The following is a 22,809-nucleotide window of genomic DNA, read 5'->3' as shown; positions in this document are numbered from 1 at the left end:
AAGTTCAGTTACAGCCCAGGGTCACTGTTGGAAAGTAGAGGGCACAGGGCAAGTCCTTGCTGGTGGGAGGGCGGGCAAATTCATCAGCTGTTCCAGAGAGCTGACTAAGCCACTGGTTAAGAATCTTATACTGTTTCCGGGTTGTTTTGACTATCTCAGTACCAGTGTGGTTCCCTGAGAGTCTCCACTTGAGAAACTCTTTAAATATATCTTTTGCACTTTGGATATAGACTCATTGTTTTCTGGTGGAAGTTTTTCCAAAAGCAAGAATAAGACAGGTAAAATCTGTTTTAAAAAAAAAAAAAAAAAAAAAAAAACCAACCTGCAGGTTTTAATTTTATGGGGGGGGGGGAGTTTACAGCCCAAAGTCTTGCACATACCCCTGGGCTATATCCCAGCAAGACTTAGATTCTATCCACAGTAATTGAAGGGCCTCAAAGCATAGCCCTGTTGGACCATTTTAGTAGATAGGTAGGTAGATTATCTATCTATATATTGTACATATGGGGTGGGGGTGTCAAGGGAGGTAGTGACTTTTGGAATGCAAATCCAAAGACACAGGCACTTGGAGCCATCTTGTAAGAGGAAGACGACAGACTGTTGTCCTTCCCAGTGTGACCACACTGAATAGGATCATGTTTCTGCTCTCCACCATTGAAAAGAAAGTATGGTGAGGAGCCTGCAGCCCACACCTTGAACTGTTCTGTCCTTGGGGCACCCAGATCCCCCTAAAATAGGCTTACTATATATAGGAAGAAGAAAGAAGGTAATTTGCAATAAACTGTGGGTAAAAAATAAAGTTATCTAGTTAATAAAATAATATCAGGAACTTTTGTATCAGGATCAGTCCAGTGCTTTGAAAAAGGCAGATTTCAGGCTGAGTCGCATAGGTGCTGAGTCAGGACCACTGGGGTGATGGGGGAGGGGGGAAAGGGGAGGGGCCACATGATTCTTAATAGTCTCAATGTTTGAGTCCATGCCTTACAGTGACTACCTACCATATTCTCTTTGGTTATCACAGAAGTTTCTGTCATCTCAAAGATCTCATATTTGCCCAACTTGAAGGTGTAACCATTTACTACTGAGTCTTGGAATGCAGGACACTGGTAATTGGCCTCTGGTCCATGCATTGAGTGTCCCACAGGTAGACTTATCAGGTAGATGGATACTTCACAAGTTCACAGCTGTTTGTGCCTGAGAATAAGATGAGACTGAAACCAGATTCTGTTGAACTCTCCATACAATCTGTCAGGCTTGACATCAAAACTTAATAGATTTTTAATATTCTGGCTCACCAAGTGAATTTAAAGCAACTACTTTATACTTTGGAAAATTCTATATACCAAAGACTATTTCCTAGCTATAGGTAGAAGGGTTGTGTGGTTTCACTCATACCATCTCTGTTCACACATAAGAAGTTTCTTATTCTTAGACAGCTGAGACTATGAAGGATTGCAAACAGAACTGGTGAGAGTAGAGCTCGCTTGTGCCTTCTGAACTTGTAATAGTAGTTAGTATTTTTCCCCTGAGTGATTAGGACTGTAGGTCAGGGAGGGTTAATTGTCTCCAGGATATTTGACAAGTAGGTGAATTCATCTCCGCAAAAAGGATTCATGCCTGCCCTGAGCCCTTGTGGGATTTGCTTCTGTACAAGGCCTTGTTTTAGGCACAGGAAAACTGCACTGGAAATCAGCCACCCAACCACAAAACAACTAAGACTCACTCGGCAGACCTCTAAATTCCCGTCACACCCAGGGAGGCAGAAACCGAATTCAATTGTGTATACACAGAGACCACACTCATTTTTATAAGTCTTTCTGAGCAGGGCTGTCACACTGATCCCTGGTGATAGCCCTTGTTTTTTACCTTTCCGGTTTCAGGACACTTTGCTTACTTTTGTGTCCAGGTGTTTTACCTCCATTTTTGTGGTTTCAGTATCATATCAATAAGCTGTCAATCATGACATCAGAGAATCATCTGAACAACAGCGACAAAGACGTTGATGAAGTTGATGCTGCCCTTTCTGATCTGGAGATCACTTTGGAAGGCGGGAAAACATCAACAATTCTGGTAGGCTGGATCTTTAGCTAATGACTTTCATTGAAGCTTACCTTTTGTGGGTTTTCCCTTGCCAGATAAGGCATCTGCAAGGTGGAGAAAAGTATTCAGAAGAACTGAAGTCAGCATAGATTTTCAGGGTTTTTTTTTTATGGTGGGAGGATCAATCTCAGGGCCTCACTCCCACCCCAGGAAACCTGAGGAAATAGTGTCAGTAGCCCCTAGGGCTTCCCACACCGAAGCTCTCTCTAAACATTGTTTTGCAAGTGGTGGGAAGGCATTCCTACAGGGAAAGCAACATCAAGTCTCATAAGGTTCATATGGTAGTCTTAATACACTAAAGAAAGGAAAAATGAGTCTCACCATAGCCTAACTAGTGCTGGTTTTTAAAGCTAAGGAAGGAGTTATTGTTGAAGAGATATTTTACTTGGTGCCATTATGATTTTCAGTATTTCCATATGTTGCTGTAAACCATTTCAGCTATAATTTAGAAGTAACAGTACATTCTTGGAAATTGTACAAATGTCAGTGCCTTTGTAAAAAGACCATGTAATATGATCATATCATTAATATCTTTAACGTCTGTGTTTTGAATATTAAATAAGCAGTTTTTAAAATCAGATACCAAACTAGATTTAAAAGATTGAGAAAAAATGTTATTTTAATTCTTTACCTAGGGTGACATTACTTCAATTCCAGAACTTGCTGACTATATTAAAGTTTTCAAGTAAGTACAAAAAGTGGGAGGGTTTTCAAATAACAGTAAGAGCTTAGTTTCATAGTCAGGTTCACATTTAAATTTACAGTAATTTTGTGAATATTTTAAAAAATAAATCGGTAAGATTTACCAATTAGATAAACACTTAAGATATTCATGTTGACCACAACAATCATTATTTTATTTGATCTTAAAACCCTCAAGGCTGACTGTGTCAGTGCCGGTTGACCCCAGCAGTCTGTGTTAAAAGTGGCACATGGTGTCTTGTGAATGCCAGTGTTGTCCTTGCTCAGAGCTCCAGACTCTATTGGCTGTGTCTATGCACTGTTGGACCCAGTAAATTTTTCTAGACTCTTAAGCAGTCCACTTGTAACCCTCAAAATGGAGAGCTGAGCAGTGAGGCAGGTGGGAGGCAGAGATGCGGTGCTGCCCACTTTTTTGCTGGGCGCTCTGGAGAACTGTCGTAAAAAAGCATTTCCCAAGGCTGAAAATACCACGGCTCATTGTATAGAACACTTCTGAGACAGGCAAGACAGGCAAGGTTTCAAAACGTCCTTTTCCTCGCTTTCTGGCTATCTGTACTTCACTATGCCATCATCTTCTGTGTTACCTCTGGAGCGGCGCGGCACGTCCACGTCATGACTGACTGACTAGTCATTCACTGCAGTCATGCTGAGTGCTTATGATGTAGAGGATTTAGTTAGCAGCAGAAGTGCTGTGGGCACCACTGCATGCGCAGGGTTTTGATGGTAGACATGGACATTTCCAAGTGGACAGACAGCTTTAAGTGACAAGTGTGGGGCTGTGGGCGCTTCACCCTCTTACTGTTTGGGCTCACAATCCGCTGGAGTACACTGAGAAGGGAGGGCACACCAAGAAAAAACTGGCCAAAGGCACATAATTTCAGCCCTGTAAAATTGGCTCTCTCAGCACTGAGAAATTTAACTGCTAAAACAGCCTTGACAGAGTTACTTCAAAGTGGTTATTGTCTCAATTCTGTTTGCTACATAGGCCTAAAAAGCTGACTTTAAAAGGGTACAAGCAGTACTGGTGCACATTCAAAGACACATCCATTTCCTGCTATAAGAGCCGAGAGGAGTCCAGCGGTACACCTGCTCACCAGATGAACCTCAGAGGTAGGGAGCCTCTTGTTAGTTGGTATTCAGTAGACGTCACTTCAGGACTCTTTTTATACCTTTGGGGTGGGGTCTTTGCAGTATTTTTGATTCTCTACTTTGTGTTTTCAGTTGTATGTGGATATTTTGTTGTGATCTCTGGGTGATCCCAAGTTCAAGTAAATTTATGTATGATGTCTCTTTTCTGGTCTTGAGCTTAAGGACGTTAGGGTTCCCTCACCCGATGCCATGTGGCTGTCTGTCTGTCTGCATCCTGCTTGTTCTTCACCCTTGACCACAGGAGAGCTTTTAGCCTGCTTCCCTGGCATGGTGTCTTTAGGGGTGTGGCTCCAGCCTCCCACCTCCTCATCCAGTTCTTTTGTCTTTACTTTGCTCTCCTCCAGCTCCTGAGGCAAGCCCAGGATGCCCTTGTTGGGCTCCTAGCTGCCCCTTTGAGTTTCCTTTTGCCTTGTCGCATTGAAAACCTGGCTGAGAAGTTGGAGCTGGAACTGGAGGCATGGGTCTCCTCACTGAGCATGCACAGTCAGCGCCACTCTTCAGTGAGGGCTGAGCTGTTAGCACTACTTTTTTATTTGTTAATTTTTAAAGCTTTAAAGCACGCGCGCGTGCGTGTGTGTGCGCACGCGCATGTGTGCGCGCACACGTACATGCATGAGTGCGGTGTACAGGTGCCTGAGTATCAAATCCATCGAAGCTGGAATAAAAAGCAGTAAGTTGGGAACTGAGTTCCTGTCTTTTGCAAACACCCTGTCCTTATGCATCTTTAACTGCTGAGCTGTGCCTCTGGCCACTAGCTGGATCGTTTATTCATTCAGATTATGGCTGGAGCTAGAGCTACACTTCTTCATTTCTTTCTCCTGGCTCAGATGGAAGGAATCTTACCTGTCCATACAAGGACTGGAAGTAGCATTCAGTGGTAGAGTGTGTGTCTGAGACTCTGGGTTCAGTTCCAAGCTCCCTTTGGAAGTCACTACCAGTCTGGGCAATGGTGGTTTAGGAAGAGTTCAGAGGAAGGAGCTGGTGAGGGTTGCTGCTGTTTATTCTTCTGTGAGGATGTGAATGTCGTGGCATAAATGGGATCTGGTTCAAGATGCAAAAAGACCCTAATAGAATTCACTTGTAAAGTGTGTGCTGGAACATGTGAGAGGCCCTGGGTTCCACCTGAGCACCAAAATAAAATATCTGCAAAAGGCCTGCCGAGGAGCAGACAGCCAGCTGCCAGAAAGAGCCTTCCAAGCAGAAACTCCATGCCAGTGCAGCTGGGCAGAAAAGGGATATGGAGGTTGGAATAGAACAGGGTTTAGGAAGAGAATAATTAAAATGTGGAGAATGGGTCAAGGCAAATCCATGTTTCAGTTTTTGATATCTTTTAAGGGCTAATTACAGAATTAAGAACTCTAAATCACCTTGAGAAACCAGTCAGACTTGTGTATCTTCACACATCTGTTTTAATTTCACCACGCAACTTCTGCCTTGTTTGAGAAGGTCTAAAAGGCAACTGTTGGTATGTAGTAATGTTCCTGAAAAGAAGAGAGAACTCTTTACCTAAAGTACTCTTTCCTTTAATACTTGAAACATTTACTTGGAGGCTAGAGTGGCCATTTTGATTCTTAAAGTTCATAACTGTATTTCTGAATCCTTGGCTCTATAGAGTGTCATTTCAGTACCAAAGCTCTTCTTAAAATTTGTGGCAGAATTCAACATATAAGATCTCACAAAATGAGGCTATTGTATTGGCTAAGGATTTCCTTTATTCATTTTTATAATTAAATTTGTTATTACAGGATGTGAAGTTACCCCAGATGTAAACATTTCGGGCCAAAAATTTAACATTAAACTCCTAATTCCGGTTGCAGAGGGCATGAATGAAATTTGGCTTCGTTGTGATAATGTAAGTTTTCCAATTAAACCACTTTTCTTTAACTCCTATGAGAGTTGGTCAGCTGTCCAGGGTACCTAGGTCCCAAGCAGCATGTGGCTTCACCCTCGGCATTTCTTTTCAACAGGAGAAGCAGTATGCACACTGGATGGCAGCCTGCAGATTGGCTTCCAAAGGCAAGACCATGGCAGACAGTTCTTATAACTTAGAGGTTCAGAATATTCTCTCCTTCCTGAAGATGCAGCATCTGAACCCAGATCCCCAGCTAATCCCAGAACAGATCACAACTGACATCAATCCTGAGTGTCTGGTGTCCCCTCGATACCTAAAGAAGTATAAGAACAAACAGGTATCTCGTTCTACTTAATTTGATAGTTTTATAATTTTATGCACATGCTTTAAATGCTGTTTCTCCTCTTAAATGAAAGTTATTGGCATTGGTAGAGCATAAGACAGGAAATGGGGGAGGCGTAGGTCAGTTTAAACTGGTTGTTAATCTTCTATAAAGTTAATAGGATAGATACTGGGAAGTGGTGCCAAGAGCCTGTTTATTCTACACAACCCAGGAGGTCACTCTCAAAGGGCCATCAAGAGCTGAAACGGTCTTAAAGGTTCTTCATGGACGTGACAAAAAAAGCAAGTCAGCATTTCCCCAGTATATCTTTAGTACTTGTATGGCTGAGGTAGATTAACTGGCTTTTAGAAATAAAATATTATATGGAAAAGATAGTTTGTCCTCCATCACAGTCTCAACTAATAGAACCTAACAAATCTGACACAGAGTTACAAACGTTGGTGAATTTTAACTTATAATTTATGGCCTTTGTCCACTCTCTTTGGAATTCCTGTCCTGGAAATTAATACCATAAAAGGTTTGCTATTCAGGAAAATGGCACTTTGGTGGCCACAAAAGATCCTCTTCAGGGGAATTCGACTGGAGAGCCCCCAGGATTCTCTACTGAACAGCAAACCATAAAAGGAAAGACTTGAGATTGGACGGAGAGCAAAGAAGACCTCTAAAATAAATAAGTCATTTTTGTCAAGCTTTGTTTTTATCTTTAAGGGATCATTCTAAAACATTAAAGTCCAAATTAAACAGAACATTACCTTCCTTACCTTCCTTAAATTTAAACATAGTTTTCTTAAATGAATCTGAAACAGTTTCACTTTCCACAGAAATGTTCAGAACGTTGATCTGGAATGGTCTGTCTGTGTGGTTAAGGCTGTGTCCGCCACAGGGACATTGTTTATCCCGGAGTCATGGGCTGTAGGAGTGAGTTTGAGGAATGGCGGACGAGACGAGCCGCCCCAGGGAGCCTTGTGGAATGCAGATACGTTAGCGGGGGGGGGGGGGGGGGAGGCACTGGCGCTCTTCTACTTACTGAAGAGCTGTGTACCAAGAGACTGGTTTCTACAGATGAACTCGTTTACCTTCAAATGATTTCAAACCTTAGCGGTTTTATTATTTCAATGTCAGGTGTCCAGAGATGAGAGTTCCTCTCTTTGAGTTGTAGACAGAATGTGACCTAAAATCCTCTGTTCTGTTGTCAGTGTCAGGAAGGCAGTGTGGCCTGTGGTTAAGGACCTTTCTGGCCTTTGTACTGAGTCAAATACACAGACCTGTCTGAGTAGCCTCCTGAGCCTTGTCTCCTTTGCATGGCTACCCTGGCTGCCAGGCAGGAGATAAGATGATTGGCTGCAGGGAACCCTGCCACAGCACAGGCTCCATCAGCATAGCCTCTGATGCTTAATCTGCTTTTCTTCCCCCAGTTATGCATATTTTAGCTAAACCTTTCAGGATTCTTTTGAGTGGATATGAGTTTTTAATTGTAAATAAAAGAATTATCCTCTCATCCCAAACTGAAAAGACGTAATACGTGTGTGGCCACAGCTCCTAGGGCCCTGTTTGGCAAACTTTTGTTTCTCCTTCCAGGAAAAAGGATGCAAAAAGCAGATGGTAATTGAGGCCTGCTGCCTTTGTGTGCAAATAAAGGAACAGTGTGGCCTGTAGCAGCCCTTAGCTCCCTTCTGAGGAGCTGAGCATGCGCCATGGTTTCTGACTAAACCTGAGAAACTGTCATAGCTTTTGATTCATGGTTTTTATTTTGCTATTAAAATAATTAGCTTTGCCCTCACTTTAAGGACTGGCACATGAGGGGAGGAAGAGGGACTTGCCGTTTCCTTCTGTGAGATTCCACATGTAACCTGCGTGACATTAATCTCTGTATGGAATGGATAGTAATCACTACTTCCTCGTTTTCATTCTCATCCTTGCATTGACTTTGTTCCACCGGACTGGTCTTCCTTCTGCATGGTTTTTTGCTGGAATTTTGGGTTGCAGCTGCCACAGCCTTTTCTTTGCTTCATTGCTGTTTTCCTGATCGCCTCTTTTTGTTTTTTCTTTCTGCTCCCTTTTTCTTTCCTCGCATTGCCATCTACAGCCAGGCTATGTAAGAGATTTGGTAAGTTGGTGATGTGGAGATATTTACAAAGAGACAGAAATTCAACATTGTAAAGCCATACTCATAGCCACCCCTACCTTACCCCTTACCCCCCATGGGAGAATTCATCCTCATGCCTATAGGTAAATTTGACTGCCGTAGACACATGGGTGGCACTCACTACCTTTTCGTGTTCAGGTCTCTGGACTGGAGCCCCATGCATATTGTTGCTAAACTTCAACCCGCATCTGTATATGCATTTGAATGTGTTATCTTGTCATCGCTCACCAGTATCTGTCCACTTGGAACATTTCTCGGTCCTGCCAGTCATACGCTAGATAATGCTTTTTGTGTGATACATAAAACTGAAATTAACATTGTTGCTGTATTGAAATTCCCAAATAAAGCTTTGGATAATTTTAAATTCCAATTCAATATGATTTTATGGAGCACATAGTTAAATTTTTTATCTTGTTTCTATCACAAAAGATATAATCTAATTATTTAATACTTGATCATGTTCAGATAACAGCAAGAATCTTGGAGGCCCATCAAAATGTAGCCCAAATGAGTCTGATTGAAGCCAAGATGAGATTCATTCAAGCTTGGCAGTCTCTGCCTGAATTCGGCATCACACACTTCATTGCGAGGTCAGTGTGCTGCTGTGATCTGTGTGTGTTCTTTATCTGCTTCATGTACTTAGATCTTAAACATGGAAAGCAAAGCTCCTAACTCTTCTACAGCAAAACTCCAAAAATGGTCTCCTCTAGGCTGTCCATTTTCTCATTGGCAATTCACAAAATTACGTTTCTATCTCTCTTTATTTGTAATAGTTCACTTGTTCTTAGGGTTGAAGAAAATCCCCCTCCCCTATTCTGAGGGGTTTTTCTTCACAATTACAGATTTCAGGGTGGCAAGAGAGAAGAACTTATTGGAATTGCATACAACAGACTGATTCGGATGGACGCCAGCACAGGAGACGCCATCAAAACCTGGCGGTTCAGCAACATGAAACAGTGGAACGTCAACTGGGAGATCAAAATGGTGAGCTGGTGTAGCCTAGCACGGCTGGAGCTGGATCTGTGTGTGTGTGTGTGTGTGCGCGTGTGTGTGTGCGTGTGTGTGTGTGTGTGTGTGTGTGTGTGTGTGTGTGTGTGTGTGTGTGTGTGTTTTGCACTTAAGGAAAACAAAGAGGTTGGGTTATGGCAGGCAGTTTGGCTATGATATTTGATCCACCACTAACTGCTAGAACTAATTCAGCTTGTGTGGCTAATGAGTTCTGGAGTCCCCCTTCTACTCTCATACTTCTTGGTGGAAGAAGACAGCCTTCTTTCTGCCAACGGTATACGAGCTCCTGTGCTGCCATGCTAGAACCTTCAAACGAGCTTTCCAAGGCCACCATTGGGTAGGAAACCAACCTTCCAAGACTCCAGCCTCATGCAAATGAGGCCCTGCACAGGGTAGTCTCTATTTGTTTACAAATAGATAGGGGTGGAGAGACTTGCTTGGCCAAGAGCACTTGCTGTTCTTCCCAAGGACCTAGGGTCAATTCCCAGCACCCACACCCAGTTCTGGCCCTCATCTGGCCTCACAGATATGTATTCAGACAAAACACTAGGGATAGCTCAGGTGCTAGAGGGTACTTGCCTAGCATTCCTGAAGCCTTGGTTGGAGGAACATCTTGGAGGGAGTAGATGCAAGGTCATCTTCCACTGCTTAGCAAGTTAGAGGCCAGCTTTGGCTATGGGAGACTGTCTAAAAAACAGTCTAGGATTCAAGTGTAGACCATGATGTTACCTTTCTCTAATAGCTAAATCCCTCCTTGTAGCAGCAGTCAGTGCTTGTGTCCTGTACCTCTTTGGGTCAGGTGTGATACTAGATGTTTGCATTTATTTTCATCTCAAAGCCTAAGGTGTGGTTATTATCCATGCCCACACTTAGTGATTCGATTCGCTCAGCATTCAAACAGTTGTTTTCAGTCTCTGGGTCCTGGTACACTATGTAGCTGCTATGGTGCCCTTTTTCTTGGTTATATGGACATCATACAAAACAGTCCTACCTGGTAGGTGTTTGGCTTGGCACATTGGATATGTTGTATTGGTTGCTAACAGAAAAATCCATCTTTCTGAAATATTTAAACATGATACCTAAAGGTTAAATACTGGAGCAAATGTTAAATAAAACACAGGAAGTAGATTTTCTCCCAGGACATTCTGGTTAATTGCATTACCAGGCACCACTTAATGACTTAAACCCCTTGAGAACTTGCATACTAAAGGAATAGGGGAAGGGATAATACAGTTTTCTGTTTTCTTACTGTTAGATGCACAGACATTATTGCTGTTCTTGGATAATTCTCTGGGGAGTTGCATCATTTCAGTGGACACCTACAAAATGAACTTACAGAAGCTCTTGGGGATACTGATGATTCTTTGTCTTTGTTCCAGGTCACTGTGGAGTTTGCAGATGAGGTCCGGTTGTCCTTCATCTGTACTGAAGTAGACTGCAAGGTGGTCCACGAGTTCATTGGTGGTTACATATTTCTCTCAACTCGTGCGAAAGACCAAAATGAGAGCCTAGATGAGGAGATGTTCTACAAACTCACCAGTGGTTGGGTGTGAATAGGAAAACTGTAATGAAATTCCACAGCCATAACAATATTTAACTTTAAAGCTATTGTTTCCTATATGCTGCTTAATAAAGTAAGCTTGGAATTTATCATTGTATCATGAAAACTCTTTGCCTTATCAGAACGGTTAACATGTGCACTAACAAGCACGGTTATTAATCTGCTACAGTGATGCAATATGTGGACTGTGGAATTCTGAACATTCCCTAGGGCCACGAATTGAAATCCGAAGTAGTGGGTGAATCAGGAACCAGCTGTCGCTGATTGACACTAGCCAAAGTAAGAAACAAGCCATCTACTACCCAGGGCGTAACCTATATGAAGTCTATTTATCATGTATAATGCATGTGTTTAATGTATGTTTCATTTGATGCCCTCTCTTAAAATGTCCTACTTCTGCTAGCCAGTTAAGCCCCTCTCTTAATATAAAATTGGGTCTGCAGTAGATGCTTGGTATTCGATGATGTCATTGACCTTGAAGGAAGTGCTGTTGATCTGTTGTGCTTGACTGGGTTTGTCCTTGAAAAAGCATGTTGTACATTGTTTTGTGTTTATTTTTACACGATACTGTATTACAACACTCTTAGTATTCACCAGCATATTCACTATCTGCCTAAAATATGCAACCTTTGTGTTACAAAATGAAGTAAAGTTCTATGAAGTATGCATTTTGTGTAACTAATGTACAAACACAAATTTTATAAAATTGTACAGTTTTTTAAGAACTATTCACAACTAGGAAATGGCTTAAATGTAGTATCCTTGCATTAATTAAATGCTTTTAAAGTGTATAATTAATATGCAGTTTTAGTATCTGCTAAATTAAGAATGCCTTCATGATGGTCATGACTTGCCATGATGCCCTTAACTCTGCCCCTGGACTGGCTGCATTCTGGTCTGTTGCGCTGTTACCGTCTGCATTGGTGCTAGTTAGAAAACTCCTAACTCACAAGCCCAGAAGGCACCAGGAGGGGTGGACTTACCAGTATTGTCCAATAATCCATGACTTAAAGACTGTATAAATGCATTTTATTTTAAATAAAAGCAAAACCTTTTATTTAACATTTTCTTTTTATACTTCTGATCTTTTAATACTGCCTATATCTGTGTTATTAGAATGGCCACTGGTGCTGGGCCACATCCCAAATGAAGAGTCTTTAAGGTACATTCTTTGCTGTTCTTCAGTTAGACTCCAAACTTTAGACTGTGTACCTTCCCTTGTTAGCCTGTTGCTTCCCCTAATACACATGAAGCACAAACCTAGCCCTAGTGCAGTAGTTCTCCTCTGTGACCCTTTAATACATACAGCTCCTCCTGTCATGGTGACCCCCCCAACCATACAATTATTTTCATTGTTACTTCATAATTGTAATTTTGCTATTATGAATCATAATGGAAATGTATGTTTTCTGATGGTCTTAGGTGACCCCTGTGAAAAGATCATTTGACGCCTTAAAGGGGTAAGACCCATGGGTCAGAACTGTACTAGACATTTCACCCTATCACCCATATTATCCCCAGCTCTGCACCTACTCTTCAGATGTCTGACTCTGTCTGCCTTTAGAAATTTTACAATTTGTAGCTTTTCTTCCATGATACTTCTAAGTTGACTTGGAGCCAAGGGTGGGTGCTCTTTGCCTTCTCTGAGCTGCCGGCTGTATTTAATGGATTCAGGGCAGAGCTAAACTGCCCTGTCCCTTAGCTCAAAGACAAGCTTTGATATTTTAGAGTCAACACTAGCAATAGTGGACACAATAGTAAAGTATGTTTTTCCACTTCTCTGTGCTTTATCTCTATGCTGTATCCAGAGTATTTGAAACATGGGACTATCCTTAGCATGAGAGAACTTTCTAAATCCGTCCCTTTGCTTCACATCACATATCAGGACTGCCTGTCCAGAGAGCATGACCTGCCCAGCCACCACCTACACTGGCTCAATTTTTTGCCATGTCTGAAACACTTTTGTGACCACTATCCTGCCTCCTCACTTTGTAGCCATGTAGCCAGAGCACAGAGGCAAGGATGAGTTGACCTGCTTTATGGGTACAGATCTAAAAAGCTGTTATAAGAGAAACCGATCCAGCTTTTATTCTACAGAAGAACCACTGGTGCCCTTTACACAGCAATTCAGGAAGCTGTTCCTTCCCAGGAGCTCTGAGCTGTTCAGCCAATTAACTGAGTCTTTATCTGGCAACTCAAGAAAGGGGGGGGGGGGGGGACAGGAAATGGGAAATCGGAGTAAGGGCAGTGAAATTCTTGGTAGATTGCAGAGCCACCCAGAACAGGAAACAGAAGCCAGAAGCTTATCTAGTGACCTTATTTCCCACTGTGCAGATTCCTCTACTTAATTAAACAATATGAAGTTTCCCAGGCTGAGCCTCCTTCTTAGTAGATTCACTCCCAGTTGAGTTTCCCTTTTGTTGTTTGTGCTTGGGCCTAAGTATTACTAAAAATTACAAGCACTTAAAAATAATTTGAGACCATTATTTCATGAGATCTAATTATAGTCTCCTGTGGCTTCACTGGTCAGGCATTATTCATATTACTGCTCCAGGAACTGGCCCAAGTTCAATGTTAATTGAATTTGTGATTACAAACAGCACAGTGAACCAAACAAGTCTAAAGCCATGTCTGATCAAATGTGGCCAATGCAGGAAAAGAAAACAGTGTGGGACTCTGACCTCCAGGTTTCTAAGCTTCCAAGAAAGTTAGGTGAACACATCCACTCCGAATCCTCAAAGCTATCCAGCCTCTCAGCTTCTTGCCTCATTACGAACTCAGCACTCAGAACACTTGGAAGAGCCAAAATGCTCCTGCGAAATAACAGCAGAGCGGACCAGCTCTGCCAAATAGCAATTAACATAAAGCCCTGTTGAGGGAGGGCAGTTCAAGACAGTAGTGAGAACAAAGCATAAACCATGGCTACAAAAATACCATAACAACCCCCACTCCCCCAGTTTCAATAAGTTATATCCTAACGTTAAAAGTTAAAAAGCACAGAAAGCACTGGGCATGGTGGTGCACACCTGGCATTCCTTTGACCCCAGCACCCTAACACACAGAGGCCAGCCTGATCTACAATGGTGAGTTCCAAGGCTGCACAGTGAGACCCTGACTCAAAAAAGAAAGCCACAGACGGCAACAAAAAGCTTGGTGTTGGCACAGAAATGATAGAGACTGAAGAGTCAAAAGACCGTGCAGAGGAACTTCTCTCTGAGATCATCACAAAAGATTTCTCTACAGGGCTTGGACCACAACCTTACCTCATTATGCTGCTATCCCAATCAGTTCCAGGTGGATCAGGGACTGAAATTTGGTAAGCAAAATGCTCTCATGGTCTGAGTTGAAGAATATTGGTACAAGATTCCATGTGACAGAACACAGTGCAAGCTAATTACACTGTGAGGAGCACTAAACTAGTGGGTGAAAGGCAGGGAGATGATGAGTTTGAAGCCAGCTTGGACTATGTAGTAAAACCTTGTCTCAAAACAATAAAAGCTGGGCTGTGGTGGTGCATGCCTTTAATCCCAGCACTTGGGAGGCTCCTCGGATCTCTGAGTTCAAAACGAGACTGATCTATAAGAGCTAGTTCCAGGACAGGCTCCAAAGTCACACAGAGAAACCCTGTCTGAAAAAACTTAAACAAAATGTAGGTAAAATACTGTAATGTAATTGACTGAAGATGAGTACCCACACTGTAAGCATAAGCACACATGTTTGCTCACACAGGCCAATTCAAAAGGAAACAAACAAAACCCTATGATAGCCACTTCTCAAGAGTGGAAGCCTGAAATGAAAAACTGCCCCACTTCACAATATTCTGGAAAATGGGCACTTTGTGAAGTGTTAGAGACTGAACCAACCCAAAGGGTCTTGTGTATTAGACACAGACTCTGCCACACAGCTCCATCCCCAGTACCACCAACTGCAGCCTCTTGTCTATCATATTAGTAACATAATGAGGATCTGACAGTGTCAAGCATTGTTAGGATAACAAAGATATTCATTGATGCAATTATAAATTCAAGCATCACTAGAAGCATCTGTTGTCTCCTGATAAAATCACACACACACACACACACACACACACACACACACACACACACACACACACACCCTAGGATCCATTATTAGGAATGTGTGTATCTGGAGACAGGAAATGCATATTCACACCACCCAGGAACCACCCTCTGGGACAAGCAGAGCTGTGTGGTAGCACAGGTCTGTGATCCCATCTTCTGAAGCAGGAGAATCACAATGCCAGCCTGAGCAAATCAGACTTTCTGGAAAACCTGTGTGTAATTGTGTAACTCTGGCACCTGGGATGTAGAGACAGTGGGATCAGAAGTTCAAGACCAGCCTGGGCTCAGTGGTAGAGTGCTTGCCTGACATGCAGAGTCCTATGTTCAATGTCTAACCCTGAAGAAAAAACAAACACACAAACATGGAGCTTACTACATAAAGCAGCAACGACTTGGAAACAAAGATACGTAACAGAAGAACAAAGAATTACATGTTCCAGCCAGAACAAAACATAATGTGGTTAGCTTTTCAACATGCAGGGTTTCAAAATGTGAACCAAATGACAAGTGGCAAATGTTTGTCGTTGCAGAGGACAATGTACTTTTGAATTTTCATTAGTATTGAGAAGAAGGGGTGAGCACATGATAGCACTCCACTATCACTCTTCCGTGGATTCCAGAATCTCAGGTTCTTAGGCTCTAGTGACTGGCACTTCACCCCACTCACCATCTTGACAGCCTCCAAACCATACAAAAGACTTTAGTTCTGATGTCCCATATGTGACAGAGCAACACTGAGTCACCAAAGCCCAGGGGAGGAAGAGGCTCTCAGCAGCAGCTGCTCCTGGATACCTGTTTCCAGTTCTGGCCTCTGTTACCCATCTTTAACTGGTGGGCTGCCTGCCTGCTATGCTTTAAGAAGAGAGCTAGCTAAGACACCTGGGATCAGGAGTTCAGTTCCTCAAGGTCCAATTGACCTTGCTTTGCTTCGTACTCAAAGGCTATCTGTCAAGACCCCACAAAAGTCACAGACCAATAGGACAAGCAGAACAGCACTGCCGATCTATTGAGAAATCAAGTTCAAAGTTTGCCTCAACATACAGTGGCAGCCTTCCCCAATGATTGTGGAAATCACCACAAACCTGCCAAAACTACCTAAGCCAGAGCTGTATGGTAGGTGGAGCCTCACCTCTTTTTCATGCCCCAAATTCCCCTGTGAAGGTCTTTAAAAAGGAAACTGAATGGACGGACGTCTCCTTTCATCTCCACTAAAGACAAATGAAGGACCTGCTAAACTCTTTCTGTTTGGGTTTTTGTTTAGGTGAACACCGTGGATCCAGCAGCATTTCCTCTAACCCTACAAACTGCTGCAGGTCAAATTATGTTGATATCTGAACAAAAGTGATTTCTAAGCCCATGAATTGTGGTTAGAACCCCTGTTCTTTGATACTTTGAGCAACTGGACTGAGAAGCTGAGTCCCAGCAAAGCCTGAGGGCCTGGCCTGAGACAGGAGGTTAGGCAGCCCTCTTTTCTGAATGGGTTGGAACAAAATAACTGTTTGATACCTAGTTAATTGAGTGCTGTCTCTAAGGAAGGTCATGGGTCACTAAAAAAGCAGCCAGTTCATTTTGTTCCCAGAGATCTCAGCTCATTCTCCCAAAGATCTCTGCATTCAGACACAAATACATCATGACTGCCAAAGGCGGGGTAAGAAGCAAGAAAATTATTTTGATAAATCTTTGTGTGTGTTCAGGAGGAGGAGAAACTGTAAAAGCCTGTAGGGCTCAGAGTCGAAAGGACTGTAAGAAGGGTTGCAGAGTGACTCCCGTCACAGCCTCACAGCCATCAGTTAATGACTAACTACGGCTATGATGGAGGCCATAAGTGCTCACGAGGGAGACTCAGCCCTGGGAAAAATGTGTGACCAAGGGGACATTTGTGACCAATGGCCCAAGGGAAGCCATGCAGGGAGGGTATGGAGACCAGATGGCAGGAAACAAGAAAACCCAGAGCCCATCCCCCAGGAAAAAGAGACTCAATAGTCCTCAAAACCTCAATGAACACTTGAAAGAATGAAAAAAAGAAATCATGGGGAGTAATGAGGGAATGCCTGAGTTACTGAAATATAACTAAATTTAGCTGTTTCTGAAGTACAGATGGGAAAAACAGAATTCTAGCTAGTGGAGCCATTTAAAAAAAATCATCCTGGAGAAATAAGGCTGATCAATCATATTTCCATGTGAACATCAGCTATAACCCGAGTCAGCTTAAATGCCTGTGGTTTCAAGAGGTAGTGAAGGAACACCAAAGAGAAGGCAGCCATTAAGTTTTTACAACTGAGATACAGTGACCTAGAGCAGAGGCTCCAGAAACAAGATGCCGCAGGAGACCCGTGGGAAAGCCAACTTGTATTTTCAGAGACGCTCTCCATTGAGGATGAGGGACATCACACCCAGGAGTGCATCCTGCGGGAGGGCAGAGGGGAAGGGATCACAGCCCTGCTGAGAGACAGAGCATCGTGGGAATCTCACAACAGGAGGAGGGTGCAGGGACCTTAGACCTCAAGCAGCTGTGCCTAATTTCTCTTCTAAAGGAAGATGTGCCCTTTTTCTGCTCAGGAAGAAAAACCACTGTCATAAATAAGTCTTCAAAGCCAGCTCTTTCTAGCACATTCCATGTCAACTCAAAAGAACCAAACCTAGGAAAATCAGCTCTCATCACCAGACAACTGTGCTCATGACTTCTTAGGAGACGAGGTGTCCTGCAAGGCATCACTATCCACTCAGTCTCCACCTGGAAAGTCGGAAGCAGACCGGGCCACACATGCCCAGGGTCTGACCCAGCCTGCCATGCAGGAGGCTCAGCACAAACTTCTGGAGTAAAGGAAGGCCAGGATCCAGATAAAAAGACAAGGATCTGCTGTAAGAAAGCATCCTGGCTGCAGTGCTGTGGTATCTGCTGAGTACCTAGCTCTTGCAAGGCCCTGGGTTTGATCCCGGAACTAGCCAGGGCCTGAGGGCTCAGAGCAAACTGCATTCAGGCCCGAGTTGGAACACAGCTTTATTCTTGGCTTTTTTTTTTTTTTTTTTTTTTTTTTTTTTTTTTGTTAGCCAACTAGGAATATTTTGTTTTTCTGTTATTTTTAGACTCAAAACTTTTAGCCTTCCCTCTCTGCTACTAACTGTTTTGAAGTCACAAAATTGAGCCAATTTAAAGAATGGCCCAATCAGAGATTTTTGGAGGCAGGTGCTTCCAACAGAAAACATAAGTTAAATTCAAAAGAAAACAAGGAAAAAACAAAAAACAGGAATCCTCTGGGTTATCCTGTTATGCAAAACAGTGGTGAACACCTTTAATCCCAGGACTCAGGAGATAGAGGCAGGCAAAAATGTCTGAGTTTGAAGCCAACCTAGTCTCCAAAGTGAGTTCCAGAAAAACAAAAAATGAAAACAAAACTGCACTTTCATCTGGATGGAGGCATTTATTCTCAAGTTAAAGTCGCAAAGAGGAGCCCACGACAAACCCTTTTCTAACTTCCTCTCCAGGAAAGTTTCCACAGAACTGTAGCACACCCATTCCACAAGCATCAGAAATCTGTGCCTTAATTAAGCAAAGGGATCGCTGCAGGCATTTAGGAATATACTTTTTAAAATTGCAGATGGCTAAAAGAGATGACTAACATTCATCTCCAAATTCAAAGGAGGAGCCAAACTAACATGTACAGCTGCATTCTGGGATGAACACAAATCAGGAAGCAGACCAGAATCAGATTAGAGTCAGAGCCACAGCACAGAAAGGAAAACAAAACAGCCTGACATCCACCATTGCAGGGTTCCACAGCCCTGGAAGGTGGACAGGGTTTGGGTTCTTCCGGGCTTACGGTCAGTGCACTTGGTTATGTACCCTGACCTAGGTGCACCAGACTGCCCTCTGGGAAGATTTCTCATCATCTCCAGTGAACTCCACTGTCGCAGCAGCCTCTGTAGCTAGAAACCATGTTGATAACTGAGCTAGGGTCTGAGCTTAGGTGTCTCTCCCAGCCAGAAACTCCTGCGTATTCCCACTTGTGGGGTCTCAGGGCAGCCTCCATCACTCCAGGGACAGCTACCCAGGAGAAAGATCAAGACAAGACCTCAGCCCACTCTGTGGGCTGCCTTGTAGGGGACACTGTCTTTGAGAACCAAGACGTCTGGGTACTTGCCCCCTTAGAACAAGGGTGTAGCCAAATGTATGTGTCACTGCACCCATGCCAGGACTTCGAGCAGGTGCACTTGTGGTTCATATGCTTCCACCCACTAGGTTCAGGCAGGCATTACTGCCAGGAAGAAGAGCAAACATTACTGTTCCCGCTGATGGCCTGCTCACAGGGGCACACTTGGCCTTGAGCAAATCTGAGGCTATCCTAGAGGGCACAGAAAGCGACTTTGCCCAGCACTTTCTCACTCCTAGGAAGGGACACTAGCTGAAGGATGAGATGAAGCCAAGCGAAAGCCTGGCCCCTGCCAGGAGCTTTACCAGGCATTAGTCATAGTCCCGCTCCTAGTCAGGGGTAAAGGACTACAGTTCCTGTTGCCACCCTGCCTTTGTGGTTCCCACTTCCCCATCCAGGTAACTGGTCTACCTAAACACTGCTGTCAGGAATGCATGAGTACCAAAAGGAAGTAACTCCAGCTCCCCAACTCCCAACCCTGGCAGCATTTGGGCCTGTACTACCAACCCATCAGAGATCAAGTGCTGCTGGTTCCCCATTAGTGCACTACCAGAGGCCCTTATTAATACCAGAGCAGCATAAACAGTACCCAAGGACACCCTTACCACCTCAAAGGGGCCACCCTTCCCATTGCAAGAGTATCCACCCTGTGATGACCCAACCTTCACTGCTGTCTACCCCACACTGCCTGGACTGCTGAGAAGTCCCACTGGGAAAGGGAGGCCCGAGATTCAGGCCTGGAGCAATAAAAATATCAGTGAGAGGCCCGAACCCAGCCCAGAAGCAGTGGCAGAGAAAGGTCCGAAATTCATTCAGGCTTGGAACAGCATCAAGGGAGCCACAAGCTCTAGACCTGGGATCAGTGTCAGAAGGAGGCCCAAGCCTCAGGCCCAGAAATAAGGCATGATCACCCGGTGAAATAGCAGCAACAGTTTCCAGCAGTAACTTCCAGAAGCTATCACAAAAAGTTGCTCAGGGAAAAAGCACTTATGTCCCAGCCAGCATCCACTGCTGTTTTGCAATTGGAGATACCCTGCTACTGAGTATACACTGGACCCTCAGCACACCTCCAAAGGAAGGAGCATCTACCAGAGTTGCAGCCCTCACCTGAGCATTGGACCCACTTCCACCGGGAGGAGTGTTCACCAGAGGGTCTGCTCTACTTGTGCCTGAAGGAACAGTCAACGGAGCCATAGCCCCCAACTATGCCAATTGGGGAAAGAGAGAATCCCTGAAGCACAAGCTCCACCTATACTGATTAGAAGAAGAGATGGGTAGACAACAAGGTAAGAACACACTCAACAATATAAAGATCTGAAATAGAGGCAAAAAAGAAATCAAAAACTGAGGGAATTCTGGAAATGGAAAATCTGGGTAAATGATCAGGAATCATAAATGCAAGCATAAACAAAAGAATACAAGAGATGGGAGAGAGAATTTCAGACACTGAAGATAACTTGGAGGAAATAGATTCCTCGGTCAAAGAAAAATTTAAATCCAACAAATCCTTAACACAAAATAGAAGGGAATCTGGGACACCATGAAAAGATTGAACCTAAGATTAATAGGGATAGACAAAGGAGAAATCCAACTCAAAGGCACAGAAAATATATTCAACATAGAAGAAAACTTACCCAACCTAAAAAGGACATGCCTGTGAAAATACAAGAGGCTTACAGAACACCAAATAGACTGGGCCAAAAAAGTCCCCTCTCCACATAATAATTATAACAAAAAACATACAGAATAAAGAAAGAATATTAAGAGCTGCAAAGGAGAAAGGCCAGGTAACATATAAAGGCAAACCTATTAGAATTACACCTGACTTCTCAACAGAAACAATGAAAGTCAGAAGGTTCTGGAGAGATATTATGCAGACACTAAGGGTCCACAGATGCCAGCCCAGACTACTTTACCCAGCAAAGTTTTCAATAACCATAGGTGGAAAAAAAAACAAGAAATTCCATGATAAAACCAATTTTAAGCAATACCTATCCACAAACCCACCCAACCCTATAGAAAGTACTAGAAGAAAAAATGCCAACCCAAGGAAATCACCTATGTCCACAAGAACACAGGAAACAGATGAGCTTGCAGCATCAAATCTCAAAGAAGGGAAATGAACACACAATGCCATCACCAACAACAAAAACAAAAATAACAGGAACTAGTCATTAATATCCATTAATATAAATAGTCTTATTTCATACGGGCTAACAGATTGGATACAAAACAGAATCCATCCTTCTGCTGCATACAAGAAACACACCTCAACCTCACAGATAGACATTACCTCAGAGTAAGAGTTGGTAAAATTTCCAATCAAATGGACCTAAGAAAAAGCTAGTGGCTTTCCCTGGCGTGATTCTGTCCTGCGTGTCTGTTCTTAGGAGCAGTAGGCAGTTTTCTCCGTCCGACTTCCTTCACTCCGAAGTTCGCACCTCCACCTCATGGAAGACTCGATGGACATGGACATGAGCCCTCTTAGGCCTCAGAACTATCTTTTTGGTTGTGAACTAAAAGCTGACAAAGATTATCACTTTAAGGTGGATAATGATGAAAATGAACACCAGTTATCACTAAGAACGGTTAGCTTAGGAGCAGGGGCAAAAGATGAATTACACATCGTAGAGGCAGAAGCAATGAACTATGAAGGCAGTCCAATTAAAGTAACACTGGCAACTTTGAAAATGTCTGTACAACCAACAGTTTCCCTTGGGGGCTTTGAAATTATACCACCCGTGGTCCTACGGTTGAGATGTGGTTCAGGGCCTGTGCACATTAGTGGACAGCACCTAGTAGCTGTGGAGGAAGATGCAGAGTCAGAAGATGAAGATGAGGAGGATGTAAAACTCTTAAGTATGTCTGGCAAGCGATCTGCCCCTGGAGGTGGTAACAAAGTTCCCCAGAAAAAAGTAAAAATCGATGAAGATGAGGAGGAGGATGAAGATGATGAGGATGATGAAGATGATGATGATGATTTTGATGATGAAGAAACTGAAGAAAAAGTTCCAGTGAAGAAATCTGTACGAGATACCCCAGCCAAAAATGCACAAAAATCAAACCAAAATGGAAAAGACAAAACCATCAACACCAAGATCAAAAGGTCAAGAGTCCTTCAAAAAACAGGAAAAAACTCCTAAAACCTCAAAAGGACCTAGTTCTGTAGAAGACATTAAGGCAAAAATGCAAGCAAGTATAGAAAAAGGTGGTTCTCTTCCCAAAGTGGAAGCCAAGTTCATTAATTATGTGAAGAATTGCTTCCGGATGACTGATCAGGAGGCTATTCAAGATCTCTGGCAGTGGAGGAAGTCTCTTTAAGAAAATGGTTTAAACAGTTTGAAATATTCCGTCTTACTTAATTTCTGTAACAGTTGATATATCTGGCTATCCTTTTTATAATGCAAAGTGAGAACTTTCCCTACTTTGTTTGATAAATGTTGTCCAGGTTCCATTGCCAAGAATGTTGTCTAAAATGCCTGTTTAGTTTTCAAGGATGGAACTCCACCCTTTACTTGGTTTTAAGTATGTATGGAATGTTATGATAGGACATAGTAATAGTGGTGGTCAGATGTGGAAATGGTAGGGAGACAAAAATATACATGTGAAAGAAACTCAGTATTTTAATAAAAAAGAAAAGAAAAGAAAAAGCTAGTGTAGCTATCCTAATATCTAACAAAATAGACTTCAAACTAAAATCAATGAAGAAGAAGAA

The 22,809-nt window shown here is 43.0% G+C and overlaps 2 protein-coding genes across 7 annotated transcripts in view; both read left to right on the top strand.

Annotated features, from left to right (window-relative positions):
• Window positions 1–11,923, top strand: part of Fermt2 (FERM domain containing kindlin 2) — a 65,004-nt gene extending 53,081 nt beyond the window's left edge. For 2 of the 6 annotated variants that reach the window (XM_051177055.1, XM_051177057.1), the window contains 10 exons: window positions 1,936–2,070; window positions 2,736–2,785; window positions 3,788–3,912; window positions 5,697–5,803; window positions 5,919–6,140; window positions 7,725–7,748; window positions 8,233–8,253; window positions 8,758–8,882; window positions 9,135–9,276; window positions 10,680–11,923. In XM_051177055.1, coding sequence (XP_051033012.1) covers window positions 1,936–2,070; window positions 2,736–2,785; window positions 3,788–3,912; window positions 5,697–5,803; window positions 5,919–6,140; window positions 7,725–7,748; window positions 8,233–8,253; window positions 8,758–8,882; window positions 9,135–9,276; window positions 10,680–10,853 — 1,125 coding nt within the window. In that variant the 3' untranslated portion in view covers window positions 10,854–11,923. The remainder of the gene's footprint in view (window positions 1–1,935; window positions 2,071–2,735; window positions 2,786–3,787; window positions 3,913–5,696; window positions 5,804–5,918; window positions 6,141–7,724; window positions 7,749–8,232; window positions 8,254–8,757; window positions 8,883–9,134; window positions 9,277–10,679) is intronic. The other 4 variants (XM_051177060.1, XM_051177056.1, XM_051177061.1 and 1 more) reach the window with 2 other exon arrangements.
• A 9,586-nt stretch (window positions 11,924–21,509) lies between these two features.
• LOC127216403 (nucleophosmin-like) lies at window positions 21,510–22,558 on the top strand. Its single transcript, XM_051177054.1, is given in 2 exon segments — window positions 21,510–22,173; window positions 22,175–22,558. Coding segments are annotated over 2 exon segments (870 nt in total). The 5' UTR covers window positions 21,510–21,544; the 3' UTR covers window positions 22,416–22,558.
• The last annotated feature ends 251 nt before the right edge of the window (window positions 22,559–22,809 follow it).

Source organism: Phodopus roborovskii, unplaced genomic scaffold (assembly GCF_943737965.1).
Source record: "Phodopus roborovskii unplaced genomic scaffold, PHOROB, whole genome shotgun sequence".
Lineage (NCBI taxonomy): Eukaryota > Metazoa > Chordata > Mammalia > Rodentia > Cricetidae > Phodopus > Phodopus roborovskii.
The sequence above is the reverse complement of the archived record's forward strand: the minus strand, read 5'-3'. Positions and strand labels throughout refer to the sequence as shown.